At 38.8% G+C, this 12,230-nt stretch overlaps 1 protein-coding gene across 2 annotated transcripts in view; it reads left to right on the top strand.

Annotated features, from left to right (window-relative positions):
* Positions 1–12,230, top strand: part of LOC138963099 (serine-rich adhesin for platelets-like) — a 72,406-nt gene that overhangs the window by 48,083 nt on the left and 12,093 nt on the right. For both annotated transcript variants that reach the window (XM_070335132.1, XM_070335137.1), the window contains exons 10-13: positions 4,125–4,199; positions 5,119–5,424; positions 6,151–6,519; positions 9,423–9,488. In XM_070335132.1, the coding sequence (XP_070191233.1) occupies positions 4,125–4,199; positions 5,119–5,424; positions 6,151–6,519; positions 9,423–9,442 (770 nt within the window). In that variant the 3' untranslated portion in view covers positions 9,443–9,488. The remainder of the gene's footprint in view (positions 1–4,124; positions 4,200–5,118; positions 5,425–6,150; positions 6,520–9,422; positions 9,489–12,230) is intronic.

Below are 12,230 nucleotides of genomic sequence, written 5' to 3'. Positions count from 1 at the left end.
AAAATATTCTGTAATCCATGTTAGAGTTCAGTGGGTTATAGAAACACAAAAATACCCAGCATGCTTTCCCTCAAAGCGGCTTTTGTTGCCTGAACGGCGGGGTAAAAACTACCATCCACTTGTGCTAAAACATGAGTGAACGTGGGAATTTCAGCCCATGAACGAAGAAGAAGAAGATCCTCAACAAGTTTCAAGGCCTCAGCAAGGTCAAGGATGAGTAAAAAAAAAATTTTTTAAATCATTTTTATTTTCGTCGATGTTTTTGAAGCTGGAATTTTGAAACTTCACACACTTGATTTGATTATTTCCAGACATTTATTGCACATGTCTGATTCATGTTCACGAAAATTCATTGTGACTTGGGGGTCTTGTTCAGATAAAATAAAATTGAAAATGTACAACACGCTCTGCTTTTTTTTAATGTGAAACATATATTTAACCCTAATTGCACCTCACCATCGGGAGTAAAGGGAGCATTTGCTCTTCTTGTTTGATATGCATTTAGATTTATTTCTTTTTGCATTGACAATGAGGGCATTATTCGTTTCACTTTTCTTCAGTTATTATTATTTTATTGTATGATAATTATGTTTACATTAAAAAAAAAGAGGGAGAGGAAAAATTAACCTAGCTATTATATTTTGTTTGTAGTTGATCCAAGTTTAAACCATGCATGACAAAGTAGTTTTAGGAGGAAAGCTTGTGACTTTTGTTTCGATTAAAAACTGTACACCCCGTATTATAAGGGGGTGTAAAAACAGGTTATGAAAGGAGGGGTAAGAAAACAAATTTAGAGTGAAACTTTAATTTAGTTTTATTTTTGCTGCGAGTGTATGTAATGAACCAAAGTTGTCTATTGTTTTTTGTAATCCCCACCCCACTCCAACCCCCAGTCCTTCTGCCACCACCTAGTTCAAAAAGGAAAGTGCCTCTGGAACTGGTACATGTTTGACGTAACAACAGCCCGGCTGTCTCCAACCGATTGTTTTTTTTGGTCAAGCAAAACATCAGATCACAACAGAGACAAACAGACACATCATCAATGCTGAAATAAATCTTCTGTTTACAGCTTTCAGTGCCCATAGCTCTCAATGTTTTGTGTATTGATCATACTATGTGGCTTGTTCAGTCAGCAGCAAATTGCTTCGTTCCCAAGGCTGAAATCACCATGACTTAACAAGTGCTCTGATGGATGACCAACCAGCCCTTTTGTGAGATGAGACTTGCAACCTGGTAGGGGGGGATAGAAAGCAAGGGTGTTTTTGACATGTCATAGATCTGGTGGAATTTATTGTACCTGTCATTTTCAAGGATACTAGCACAGGCATTAATATGAGCAGAGAAAAGAAAACTGGTAGGAGATTTTGACATTTATGCAGGTGGCAAGAAGCTGATTTCTGAATTCTGAACTTCGTATTTTCAAAACTCTGAGACTTTTGCTTTGAACTCGGGAACTTAGTGTTGTGCGCACAGGGGTGTTTAGACACCAAAATGAATCCCTTGTTAAACCTAGGGTAGAATCCATTCAAATATGATCTGGTTTCAAAGCCAGTGTGCTACCAACTGAGTCATTTTCCATTCTTACATGCCATAATCTGAAAACATTAACTGCCAACATATGCCGCCTCTGTAAGAGATTTCATGACATGCTGCAGATGACTTGCCGCATTAATCAATTCATGTGACATTATCAATATCATAATTTTATAGCCAATAAAATGTATTAATGAAGTCAATTGGAGAGCAGTTGGATTTTTTTGTGGTGCTAAACTTTGGAGATTCATCAAATTATCAATATTTTGTCTGCAAATTTTTACCAACGTTTGCAAGACGACAAACCGCTGTTCTGCTTTCAAGATTTAATTTGTAAAAAATATGCAGACTTTTATCAAGCTGTCAGCATTGCAACACACACACCTTTGTCAAGTTGTTACTGTTTAAAATTCATGAACTTTCATCTGATTCAGATTGTCAATGTTTAAAAATAAAATACACAGACCAAACAATAGGTTAATAATTTGAGGTATTTCCAAAAGAATGTTGACATCGTTTAACGTTCCTGTGGTTTGTAACTTAAAGGCATGCAACTTTGTCTCTGAAAGTGAAAGTAGTTACTGCAGAACTCAAGGTATGATGTGCTGTTTTAGATCTAGTTCCAATGGCTGTTATGTTGTGAAGTACACATATGTTCACGCTCAATGCCTCTGCTAGCTGGATGACGCTTTTTTTCTCATCCTATGTCTGTGGCATGTCAGAATAATGTCCCGACTGCTGACTGTAGATAAGGGGAATCTCTTGTTTAAACAAGACCAAAACATTCAGCACTTCACTCATACCTTACTCTGACATATTTATGAACATTGCATACATTATATACTACTGACCTTTTGCAGCTACTAGGCATTACGGCCAAATAAAAATATATGTTGGTTTGGGGTAAGTCGGTAACCCGACCGACCCTATTTCTTCCTGCCGACCCTAAAACTTTTTTTTTATTTCTCAAAAAACCCTTTTGGCACATTTTGCGAACCATACCGAGACTAAGGAAAGTAACTTCCTTTTAACTCGACTAAATCTTTAAAAAAAAATTTTTTTAACAAAAGCCGACCTTTTTTTGGGGGGTCACGTTACCCTAAACCAACATATATTTTTGTTTGGCCTAATGACATTGAAGAGCCAGAGTTTCTACAGTTTTCTTGAGTATCTTTTAAGGTTTCATCTGTAATCACATAGCCTGAAAAGGTTACGTTTGTGCAAAGCTGTTACAAATGCAGGTCATCTGTGAAATTGTCTGCTTCGGTCTAATCTTATCTTGTCAATTTCTTGCCTTGATTCTCAGTAATAATTTGTATCTGTAAACTAGCAAATTCAATTTTTTTTCCGACTGTTGGCCTCCTTAGTCAGCACAAAAATGTAGTCAGAACAGAACTGTTGCTAGCAATATGAACAGCAGTCACGACTGAGGCTTGGGTCGCTCTCTCTCTTAATTTTTCTTGCATCTTCCTCTCTCCTCTTCTTAGCAGCTCTCTGTCTCCATCTCTGTCTCTTTCCCTCCCTTTCCCACTCTCTATATCTTTCACACAATCCCTCATAATTGTACACCTAGGAATTAAAGCACATGGGTACCGGTACAGCAGCAACAACAATAATACAAGATATGAGTTGCCTTGCTGAGTATTTTAAGCACCGCGAGTTACTTCTTTAATCAGAATTCCTATTTATACCAAATATTGACATGAATGGACTGACTGGTGGACATGAATTCAGCTGACCCAATGAAGACACTGTAACTGTCTTTTAGGTCAACTTAAGTTTATTAAACTGTTCAAGAAAGATGTACTTTTTTCAGTTTGAGCGGGGAAAAAATTCATGTAGATTGAAAAATGCATGCTGCTGTCACTTGTATCGTGTGTTTTTGTTAACTGTGCTTGCTGCAAGTATTTGGATCGCGACATTGTCTCTGTTGAGTTTTCAGGATTTCATAGGATTTCATCAAGAACTGTCGAACGGTCATTATCTCTATCGAGGCACGTTGAGTCTTGTGCACCATTGCCACTAGGACTACCTGACTCCACTCCCCCTCCCCCCCCCCACACACATACACACCCCAAAAACCCTTTCAATAGAACACAGTACATGATTTTAAGATGAGTTATTGTAGATAATCGTCCTTGTACTTGCAGCAAAATTATGGCTTTTGAATTTTATTTGTATTTATGTATTGAACAGTTCTTACATGGGAGTGAAACGTGCTTGTTCCAAGCTACTAAGTCGTTACTTTTTGTTTGTGCTTAGTATGGTTTTGTTGTAAACATGAGCTGAAAAAAGAAAGATAGAGATGCCGTTTCCATTGGTTCAGAACTTTCTGCACTACCTAAACCCTCAGTTCTACTCAGCCAAATATGAAACTAAGTGTAAGCAGACCAAATAATCTTTCATGATCATGTGTCACTGCTGTTGCAAGCACTGTTCTTCTCCTTTTTCTCTTGAACTTTAATTTTTGTTTTGTTACTTTTTTTGTCAAAGGAATAAAATGCCTATTAATTATTCATTTGTTTATTGATCCTTTTTTTAGCCCTGGAGTAATTTGACAGTGTTGTAATGGAATATGTTTGTGTCGCCAGCCATGATGATGATCAAAGAGGAGAACGCCATGGAAACTGATGTTGGAAAGGCTTTGCCCTTTGGAGTCTCCCCAGGTGAGTTGAAATGGGTATGCTCAGTGAAGCTGAACGAGATCTTTCATAGGTAATTGTTGAATTGAAAGTGTGAAAAGGCTTATTTGTTTTCTTTGATTGGTTGTCTGTTTGAGACCGGTTGCGTACAGAGAAAAAGTCTGTGCGGAAGTATGAATTAAAGTATGAAATGAGGCTCTAGTCACTCATGTGGCTGAAAATGTACTTGGCAACGTGCAGTTTGTCTTTTCTAACTGATGTAATTAGGTCAACTCAAATACAGAAACAGGCACAGAGAGAAAGAATGAGAGGAGATGTTTCTTTTTTTTTTAAACTAGCCATACCCTGCTGAATGTGAGGTGCAGATTGTAAAAAAACGGATTTCATTAAAACAATTAGGGATTTTTTGACTCCCCTGAGTAATCTTCTCTTCTTCTTCTTCTTCTGCGTTCGTGGGCTGAAACTCCCACGTACACTCGTGTCTTTTGCACGAGTGGAATTTTACGTGTATGACCGTTTTTACCCCGCCATTAAGGCAGCCATACGCCGCTTTCGGAGGAAGCATGCTGGATATTTTCGTGTTTCTATAACCCACCGAACTCTGACATGGATTACAGGATCTTTTCCGTGCGCACTTGGTCTGCACATAAGTTGACCTGGGAGATCGGAAAAATCTCCACACTTAACCCACCAGGCGGCCGCGACCGGGATTCGAACCCTCGACCTTCCGATTAAGAGGCCGACGTCTTACCACCCCGCCACAGCGCCCGTCGCCTGAGTAATCAAAAGGGGAGGGGGTTTTCTATTGGGGGGAGGGGGAGTTGGGGTTCCACTGTAATGGGACAGGACGAAGGGGAGTCGTAAAGCATTTGCTTTTCTTGTTTTTGTGAGCTTGCTCTACAAGTCATTGTTCACATGTATAAAAATGTTTTTTTTCTTTCAGTTGCCCTGCAGTTGAATCGGCTGGTGGAACGCACACAGCACATCACATCCTCTTCAGCCATGTTCCAGCTTCCCCCAGGGACCATACCCAACATTGGAAATTCCTCTGTCATGGCGGCCCCATCCAAGGTGCTACCCGGCACTCACGCCCAACCCATCCTTAAGCCTACCACCCTGTCTTTGCCGGGTAGCGGTCAGACACTGACCCTAGGCCCACCAGGAGGTGTAGGGGATGGTAAAGGGGCCGTGCCGGTACAGTTTGTGCTCCCTCCTCACGCCATGGGATCTGCTGTCACAATGGATTCTCGTGAGTAAATAAAGTAATAGAAGACATAAAAGAACGTAATCATCTCCTCAGAGAAATTTAGAATGTACATGACCCACCTAGAACTGAACTGAACTGAACTAAAGAGGCTTTACGTCCTCACAGGTAACTAGCATATTAGGGACATAAATGTGACACACCTAGGGAACCGTTTGGTGGTTAAAAAAACCGCCCGTGTCTGGCTGACATCGCAACATGTTCTAAAACTGTGTCAAGATGATCTGCCAGGATTGAGTTTTGAGTTTTGTCATTTTTCCGCCAGGATGAGTGATAAGTCTTTCATGCGCTCGCCCTTGTATGCTATTTATAGTTTAAAACTGTAATCTCTGTTTCAAAGTCCCGTATTGCTGGTCACTTTTACATTGGTTGCATTTCAGTTTTCTGTCAAAAACAATGTATGTATCGATGGAACATCCAATTTTCCTTCTCTGAGTCATGTGACGTCAGAGTCCGAAAAAGACTCATATTTAGCTGGCTTGCCAAGACTACAAAAAAAGTGTATGTATGTGTGCGTTTAATTGTAAAATAGAAAAGGAATTCTGTCTAAAAATCAATCGATACATAAATGGTATTTGTATTTTTGCCCCAAATATGACAGTCATTGTTCACTTCAACCGCTGGCGCAGTCTCTGGGGAAAACTGACTGTCTCGGTCTGTGTAAAATGTCATATTTTGAGCAAGAATACAAATAACGTATATTGTCTGCAGGTAAGCTAGCTGGCCAACAGCCGCAGTTCGTTCTGATGCCGAACTCAGCAATGGCCTCGCCTTGCAGCAGCGCACTGAATAACAACAAAGTGGCGCAGTCAGTGTTCACGCTCAACTCGTTGTCGGGCAACACCAACGGCCAAGCGTCACCGGCACCAGGGGGTGGGGTGGTCAGTCCAGCAGTCCCAAACCAAGTCCCTGGAGCCTCGTCATCCCCCATGATTGTCATTCTGACCGGCCCACCGGGCACCCCCACCAACAACCCTGCAGTGGTCAGCAACATGATCAACAACAACAACAACATCAATAACAACAACAACATCATGGGGGTTCCGCTGACTGCACAACAGCCAGTCACTAGTGGACAAGGTGTGGTCTTGCGCTTTCTTCCCTATCGCAGATAGCTGTTGTGTATTAGGGGGAGGGAAGGGTGTGTGAATAGGTTCGTGTCAAGAGCAGCTTTTTATCCAGTAAAGGACCATTATTTTACTTCTAGGAGCTGTTTTTTTTCTCGTTTTCTCAGATGTTGTTTGTCTCTTTCATTGCCTTTCAAAGAAAGACATATCCTCGAATGTTTATAAAGTTAGACCAGAGCTGCCAACTGTTATGTGACAGAAACTGTTACGCCAAGCTAAAAATTGCTACGCTCAAACAAATAATCTTAAGCATATGCAACAGTTCCCTCTATATTATAAGTCCTGGTACTCATTTCTGCTTCTCACTCTGTGTAGCTTTCAGAATATGGGTCAGAAAACATTCTCCACACTGTCAATGGCACTGCAGACCCTCTCTAATGGGCAGTATTAGGTTCCTGCTTTCTAAATAAACTTTTTAAAAGTATATTCTTGCGCGAAATAGCATAAGTAAATGCGGATTAGTGATTAAATATTAGACAATGCTACATTTAAATACCATTTGCTACGGGAAAAATATCATCCAATTAAAAAAAATCCTATTTAGTACAATTGAGGCTTTTCAAAGGTTGGCAGTCCTGTTAAACTTGAAACTTCACATGCCTATGGCCCCTGCCTGTGTACGTCCAAACATTACGCAAGTCTCGTTGAGCTTTGTCAGCTTTTAGGGTCTGGGCGGGGTCCAGTTCAGGTTAAGAAAAGGAAAATAATCAGTTTTTAAATGGATTTACGAGCTAGATTTTTGAAAGCAGATACACTAAATACTTTGAAAATAGTATGTGTGACTCACAGTTTCCACAACAAGAACAAAATTCTAAAAACTAAAATGTGTAATTTTGTTCTTCTGACAAAAGGGGACCAGCATCTGCGAAAGAACTAAATATACTTGTGTGATGTGAGATCATCGTGGTAGAAACATTATGGAATTACAACACATCATTAGGGTTCGTGTGCTGGTGACTTCTCAGATGAATCTGATGCACATCACCTGTTTTTATCATACCTGTGTTCTTATCCCAGACAGTTAACAGCAATGGCTGTCTGCCCTCTTGTGATATTTATTCTTTCAATCATAACAGTGCCATTTGAACCTACGCTGCTGCATGTGTTAGCCGTGATAATCATTGTTTTAATACAATTTTCTTTTCGTTGTTGTGTCTGATGAATGCATTGATGTATGCTTTGTCTTGAGAAAAAGGCACAACTTACTTTTTTTTAAGTGGAGGATAGGACTTATGTTGAAATTTCCACGCCAAAAAATGTCATGCAATGCATGAAGAAACCGGTTGGACCCTTTGATTGTACATGAATCTGTGATGATTTCAAAGTGATCACTTGATATATATATATCTTTAGATATATATCTTTATTCTGTTTTGGTTGCTGGGGCCTTGTGATACTACTGTCACTTCTAGTTGTGATTTTTGTCGATGTAATTGTGAAATCTGCAAGTGGATAAATGAGGGAAAGAAAGATATTTCAGTTAGTGCATAGAATTAGGCTGGGAAAGTGGTAAAAAAATTTACATGAAAACCCAATTTCATTTATTTGTTAGAATACTTTGCACTGAAGTTGGTTTTGATATCTGTCTCATAAGAGTCGGGTGTAAAACAAAGTCGCAGTGATACAATACTGTGTATTTTGCGTTATGAACAAATGCACATTAACAAGAACTTGCGCCAATGGATTATGGGTTTACTAGTGAGATGCGAACAAGCCTGGTTGTTCTGGCGGAATCATAGAAAATGAGGAAATAGTAATACTAATAGATCATTAGGAGAAAAGGGACTGTTGATATTCTGGTAAGAAATCGGTTATTTGGGCGAATTTTTGTTTCTTGTCGAAATAGGATTAGAGTTTTACTTTATTTTTTATTTTATTTTTTATTCTAACATATTCAGCCTATTTATTTTGTTTTTGTGGTTTGTGCCAGATCAGAGAAATTCATCAAGAAAATGTTTTTTCTTATTTTCCACAAGTGATTTAAAAAATGTTGCATGAACATTATTTAGACTAGTGCTTTATAAAGAAAATTTGGCTTCAAAAGAAATGTAAAGCTACAGAGCATATCCTGACAAAAGGCATTGACAACAGTGAACAGTGTAATGTCTCAGTGCATGGAATTCAATGGGGTATTCAAAATGTAAAACTTCTGCAGTTTTTTTTTTAAGGAAACATGACTGTGTGCACTGTGAAAGTTAAAAGCAAACAAGATTGTATTCCATTGTTGTATTGAACAATTATGTAAAATTGATTCTGTTTTTGTCGGGGAGAGATCTGTGCATTGTGCGTGTTAATTTTACTTTGTGAATAATTGTCACTTGTACCAATGAAAATTGGTTGAAAAAGTGCTGTCTGTTTGGTATTGCAAAAAAATAACCCCACCTCCAGTATTACCTTTGGAGCTAATTCCTTCAACTGACCTTGTATCCATACTGCTTCACTGAGATAGTTGCCATTCCAACAAATCATGATAATGTCGATCATTTGTGAACCCGTGTTTATGTTGTAATTTTGGTGACGAGTTCTTTTTTCAGATTTGTGCCCAGTTTATTGTCATTTATTATGTTTCCCTGTCTGAACATAGAAGAATGGAGAATATAGAGAACTAAAAGGACAAAGGGACATTGAACTGTTCCTGACATAAGTATTTTTGTCTTGTTTTGTCTTTATCCCAGTGATTGTCTGCATGCCTGCGCATTTGTGTACCAGTGAAAACTGTGATGGGTATTATTTCAAATGAATGCTGGACAAATGAGTACTGTTGCAGTGGCTTTTGTGCAATAATTGTTCCTCCGATAGTAGCATGTGAATTTACTGGTATTATTATTTGGCTTCAAATGGTGATTTTTTGTTTAGTTTCAGAACCCAAGCTCTAAAGCGGTCCCTTATTTGACAACAGGTTAGCATCACGAAAAGAAAAGGGTAGGTTCAGGCTTAAAGTGTCTCCAGTCGCCTGGAACATGTATTTTTGTTGTTGTTGTTTCAAACCAAGTGTTGGAAACATTTTTGTTGTGGATTCGGAGTCATTGAGTATTTTTCTGTGCTATGTCCACTGTGGCCCTTAAACAAACAACCCAATCAGTTATTGATACATATTCAATAACAAGTTCTCCTGTTCACTTTTGGGCAGATAAGATAATGCATGAAAGCACTGGCTTGATACAGTTGATACAGGAATTTTCGTTTTCAATGAGAACTTTTGAGAGACTCCTGAGAGAAAATACTCAAGTTTGATTGTAAACCTAATTGAAATAAATGGCATATTTTTAGAGAGAATTAATGTTTTGAGGCTTTAGTGAGGGGGGGGGGGGGAGGGGATTGAGGATTGAGCATTTGTTTACTAGTGAGATGCGAACAAGCCTGGTTGTTCTGGCGGAATCATAGAAAATGAGGAAATAGTAATAGATCATTAGGAGAAAAGGGACTGTTGATATTCTGTTAAGAAATCGGTTTTTGGGACGATTTTTTGTTTCTTGTTGAAATAGGATTTTAGAGTTTTACTTTATTTTTTATTCTAACATATTCAGCCTATTTATTTTGTTTGTGTGGTTTGTGCCAGATCAGAGAAATTCATCAAGAAAATGTTTTTTCTTATTTTCCCCAAGTGATTTAAAAAATGTTGCATGAACATTATTTAGACTGTAGGCAGGTTTCACAGTATTGATTTCAGCCATTTCCCATTTTCTCACACTTCCAGTCAAACATAAAACTGTGAAATACTGTGAACATGGATGTTATTGTAATTAATTAGGATCAGTACCACACAAAACAAAGAAAAAAATTATACGCAGAGTCTTTTTTTCCATAGAAAATCAAGCGAAACGAAAGTTGCCCCCAAAACGTGAAAATCTATCAAACAAACTTGATGCAAGCCTGACTCCAGAAAGAAGACTGAAAACCACTAATACTAAATGATTTACATAAAGTTTAAACATATAACAGATTTTCACAACAAAGTTCCTTGCCTGAGGCTGTCTATATGTTTGCATGCAGATGTCCTTGATCAGAACGCCATTTTCACCTAAACCGGCCGGCGAAATGTTTTTTTTCACATTTCAAGGTCTCCATACACTAACAAAAGTCACATGTTTTGAAAGTGTATTTATGTGTGTACAAGATAAAAACAGATAAGTACTTCTTTATCATTTTTTTAATGGCAGAAATAAACTTATACTATCGATACCCCCTAATTTAGAAAACGGCAAGAAGAGCCAAGATACCTGTTTCATTAACAAGGAACACTTTTTTGTTCATAAAAAGACACTCAGTCATTTTGATATAAAATAATAATCAATTGCATACATATATGAATACAGAATGTTAAACAAATCTACTTTTATTTTAAGTGGAAAAAACACACAACAAAAAACACGCACATAAGTGACGCACACAAACTGAAGGCTTACCACCAAAGACTGTGGGTACCCTAACTACTCTCCTCACATAGGGAGGGGGGAGATAGAAGGATCCCTAAACAAAGCCTGCCTCAACACGACTTTAGTAGGTAGCCGTGCCTGCTTGGTCATCCAATTATGCCGTCGAAAAACAGAAACAAAGAAGAACAAGTCGCGTAAGGCGAAAATACAAAATTTAGTCAAGCTGTCGAACTCACAGAATGAAACTGAACGCAATGCAATTTTTCAGCAAGACCGTATACTCGTAGCATCGTCAGTCCACCGCTCGTGGCAAAGGCAGTGGAATTGACAAGAAGAGCGGGGTAGTAGTTGCGCTGAGAAGGATAGCACGCTTTTCTGTACCTCTCTTCGTTTTAACTTTCTGAGCGTGTTTTTAATCCAAACATATCATATCTATATGTTTTTGGAATCAGGAACCGACAAGGAATAAGATGAAAGTGTTTTTAAATTGATTTCGAAAATTTAAAGGCACAGTAAGCCTCCCGTAAACCATCACAGAGCTCCCCGAGCGTCTACATACAGTACAAGCATACTTCCATTTGAACGCTCACCGAACGGGAACATCCTGGCTGCTTTCTGCCGAGCGTGAGAAATTTTCAAAGAATTTATTTTCGTGGACTTCTCCTTAACAACAATTGCGCCTCGTTTTGGTGCTGGCCGGGACGGCTGTTATGAATATGATACCGGAAATCACGCCCGGACAGTAAGCCTCCCGTAAACCATCACAGATACTGTCAGGCTTTTACACACAGTACAAACACCCTTCCATTTGAACGCTCACCAAACGGGAACATCCTTGGTATGGTGCCCTACGTAAAGAGCGAGCAATTTTTAAAGAATTAATTTTGCAGATTGTCTCGAACACTTTTTGGACCCATTCTGAACTCAGGTCAAAAATGAGTTACTTCCCTTCTATCGATGTAAACTGTCGATAGCCGTGGATCGATGATTATCAGAATGTTTTTGGACCGTGGTGCGTTTTTGCGCTAGACCTAACTTTTAAAATCTAAATAATAAATTGACAGCTTGTTACAAAATTCTTTAATCATAAAAGAATGTTTTTCATCAAGACAAGATCAGAAAAGCCCGGAAGCAGGGTCACGCAAGGGTCGTCGCAGACGACGGTTTACAGTGCATATCGCCGTTCCTCTCAACAGTCAAAAGCCATCGCTAGAGTTCTTGTGAACCACAGCCGTTTGTTTCGTGCATAAAAACGTGCTATTGTAGATAAGCTCACATCGAGTCACAT

The sequence above is a fragment of the Littorina saxatilis genome, linkage group LG1 (assembly GCF_037325665.1).
Source record: "Littorina saxatilis isolate snail1 linkage group LG1, US_GU_Lsax_2.0, whole genome shotgun sequence".
Classification (NCBI taxonomy): Eukaryota; Metazoa; Mollusca; class Gastropoda; order Littorinimorpha; family Littorinidae; genus Littorina; species Littorina saxatilis.
This window is presented reverse-complemented; position numbering and strand designations above follow the sequence as displayed.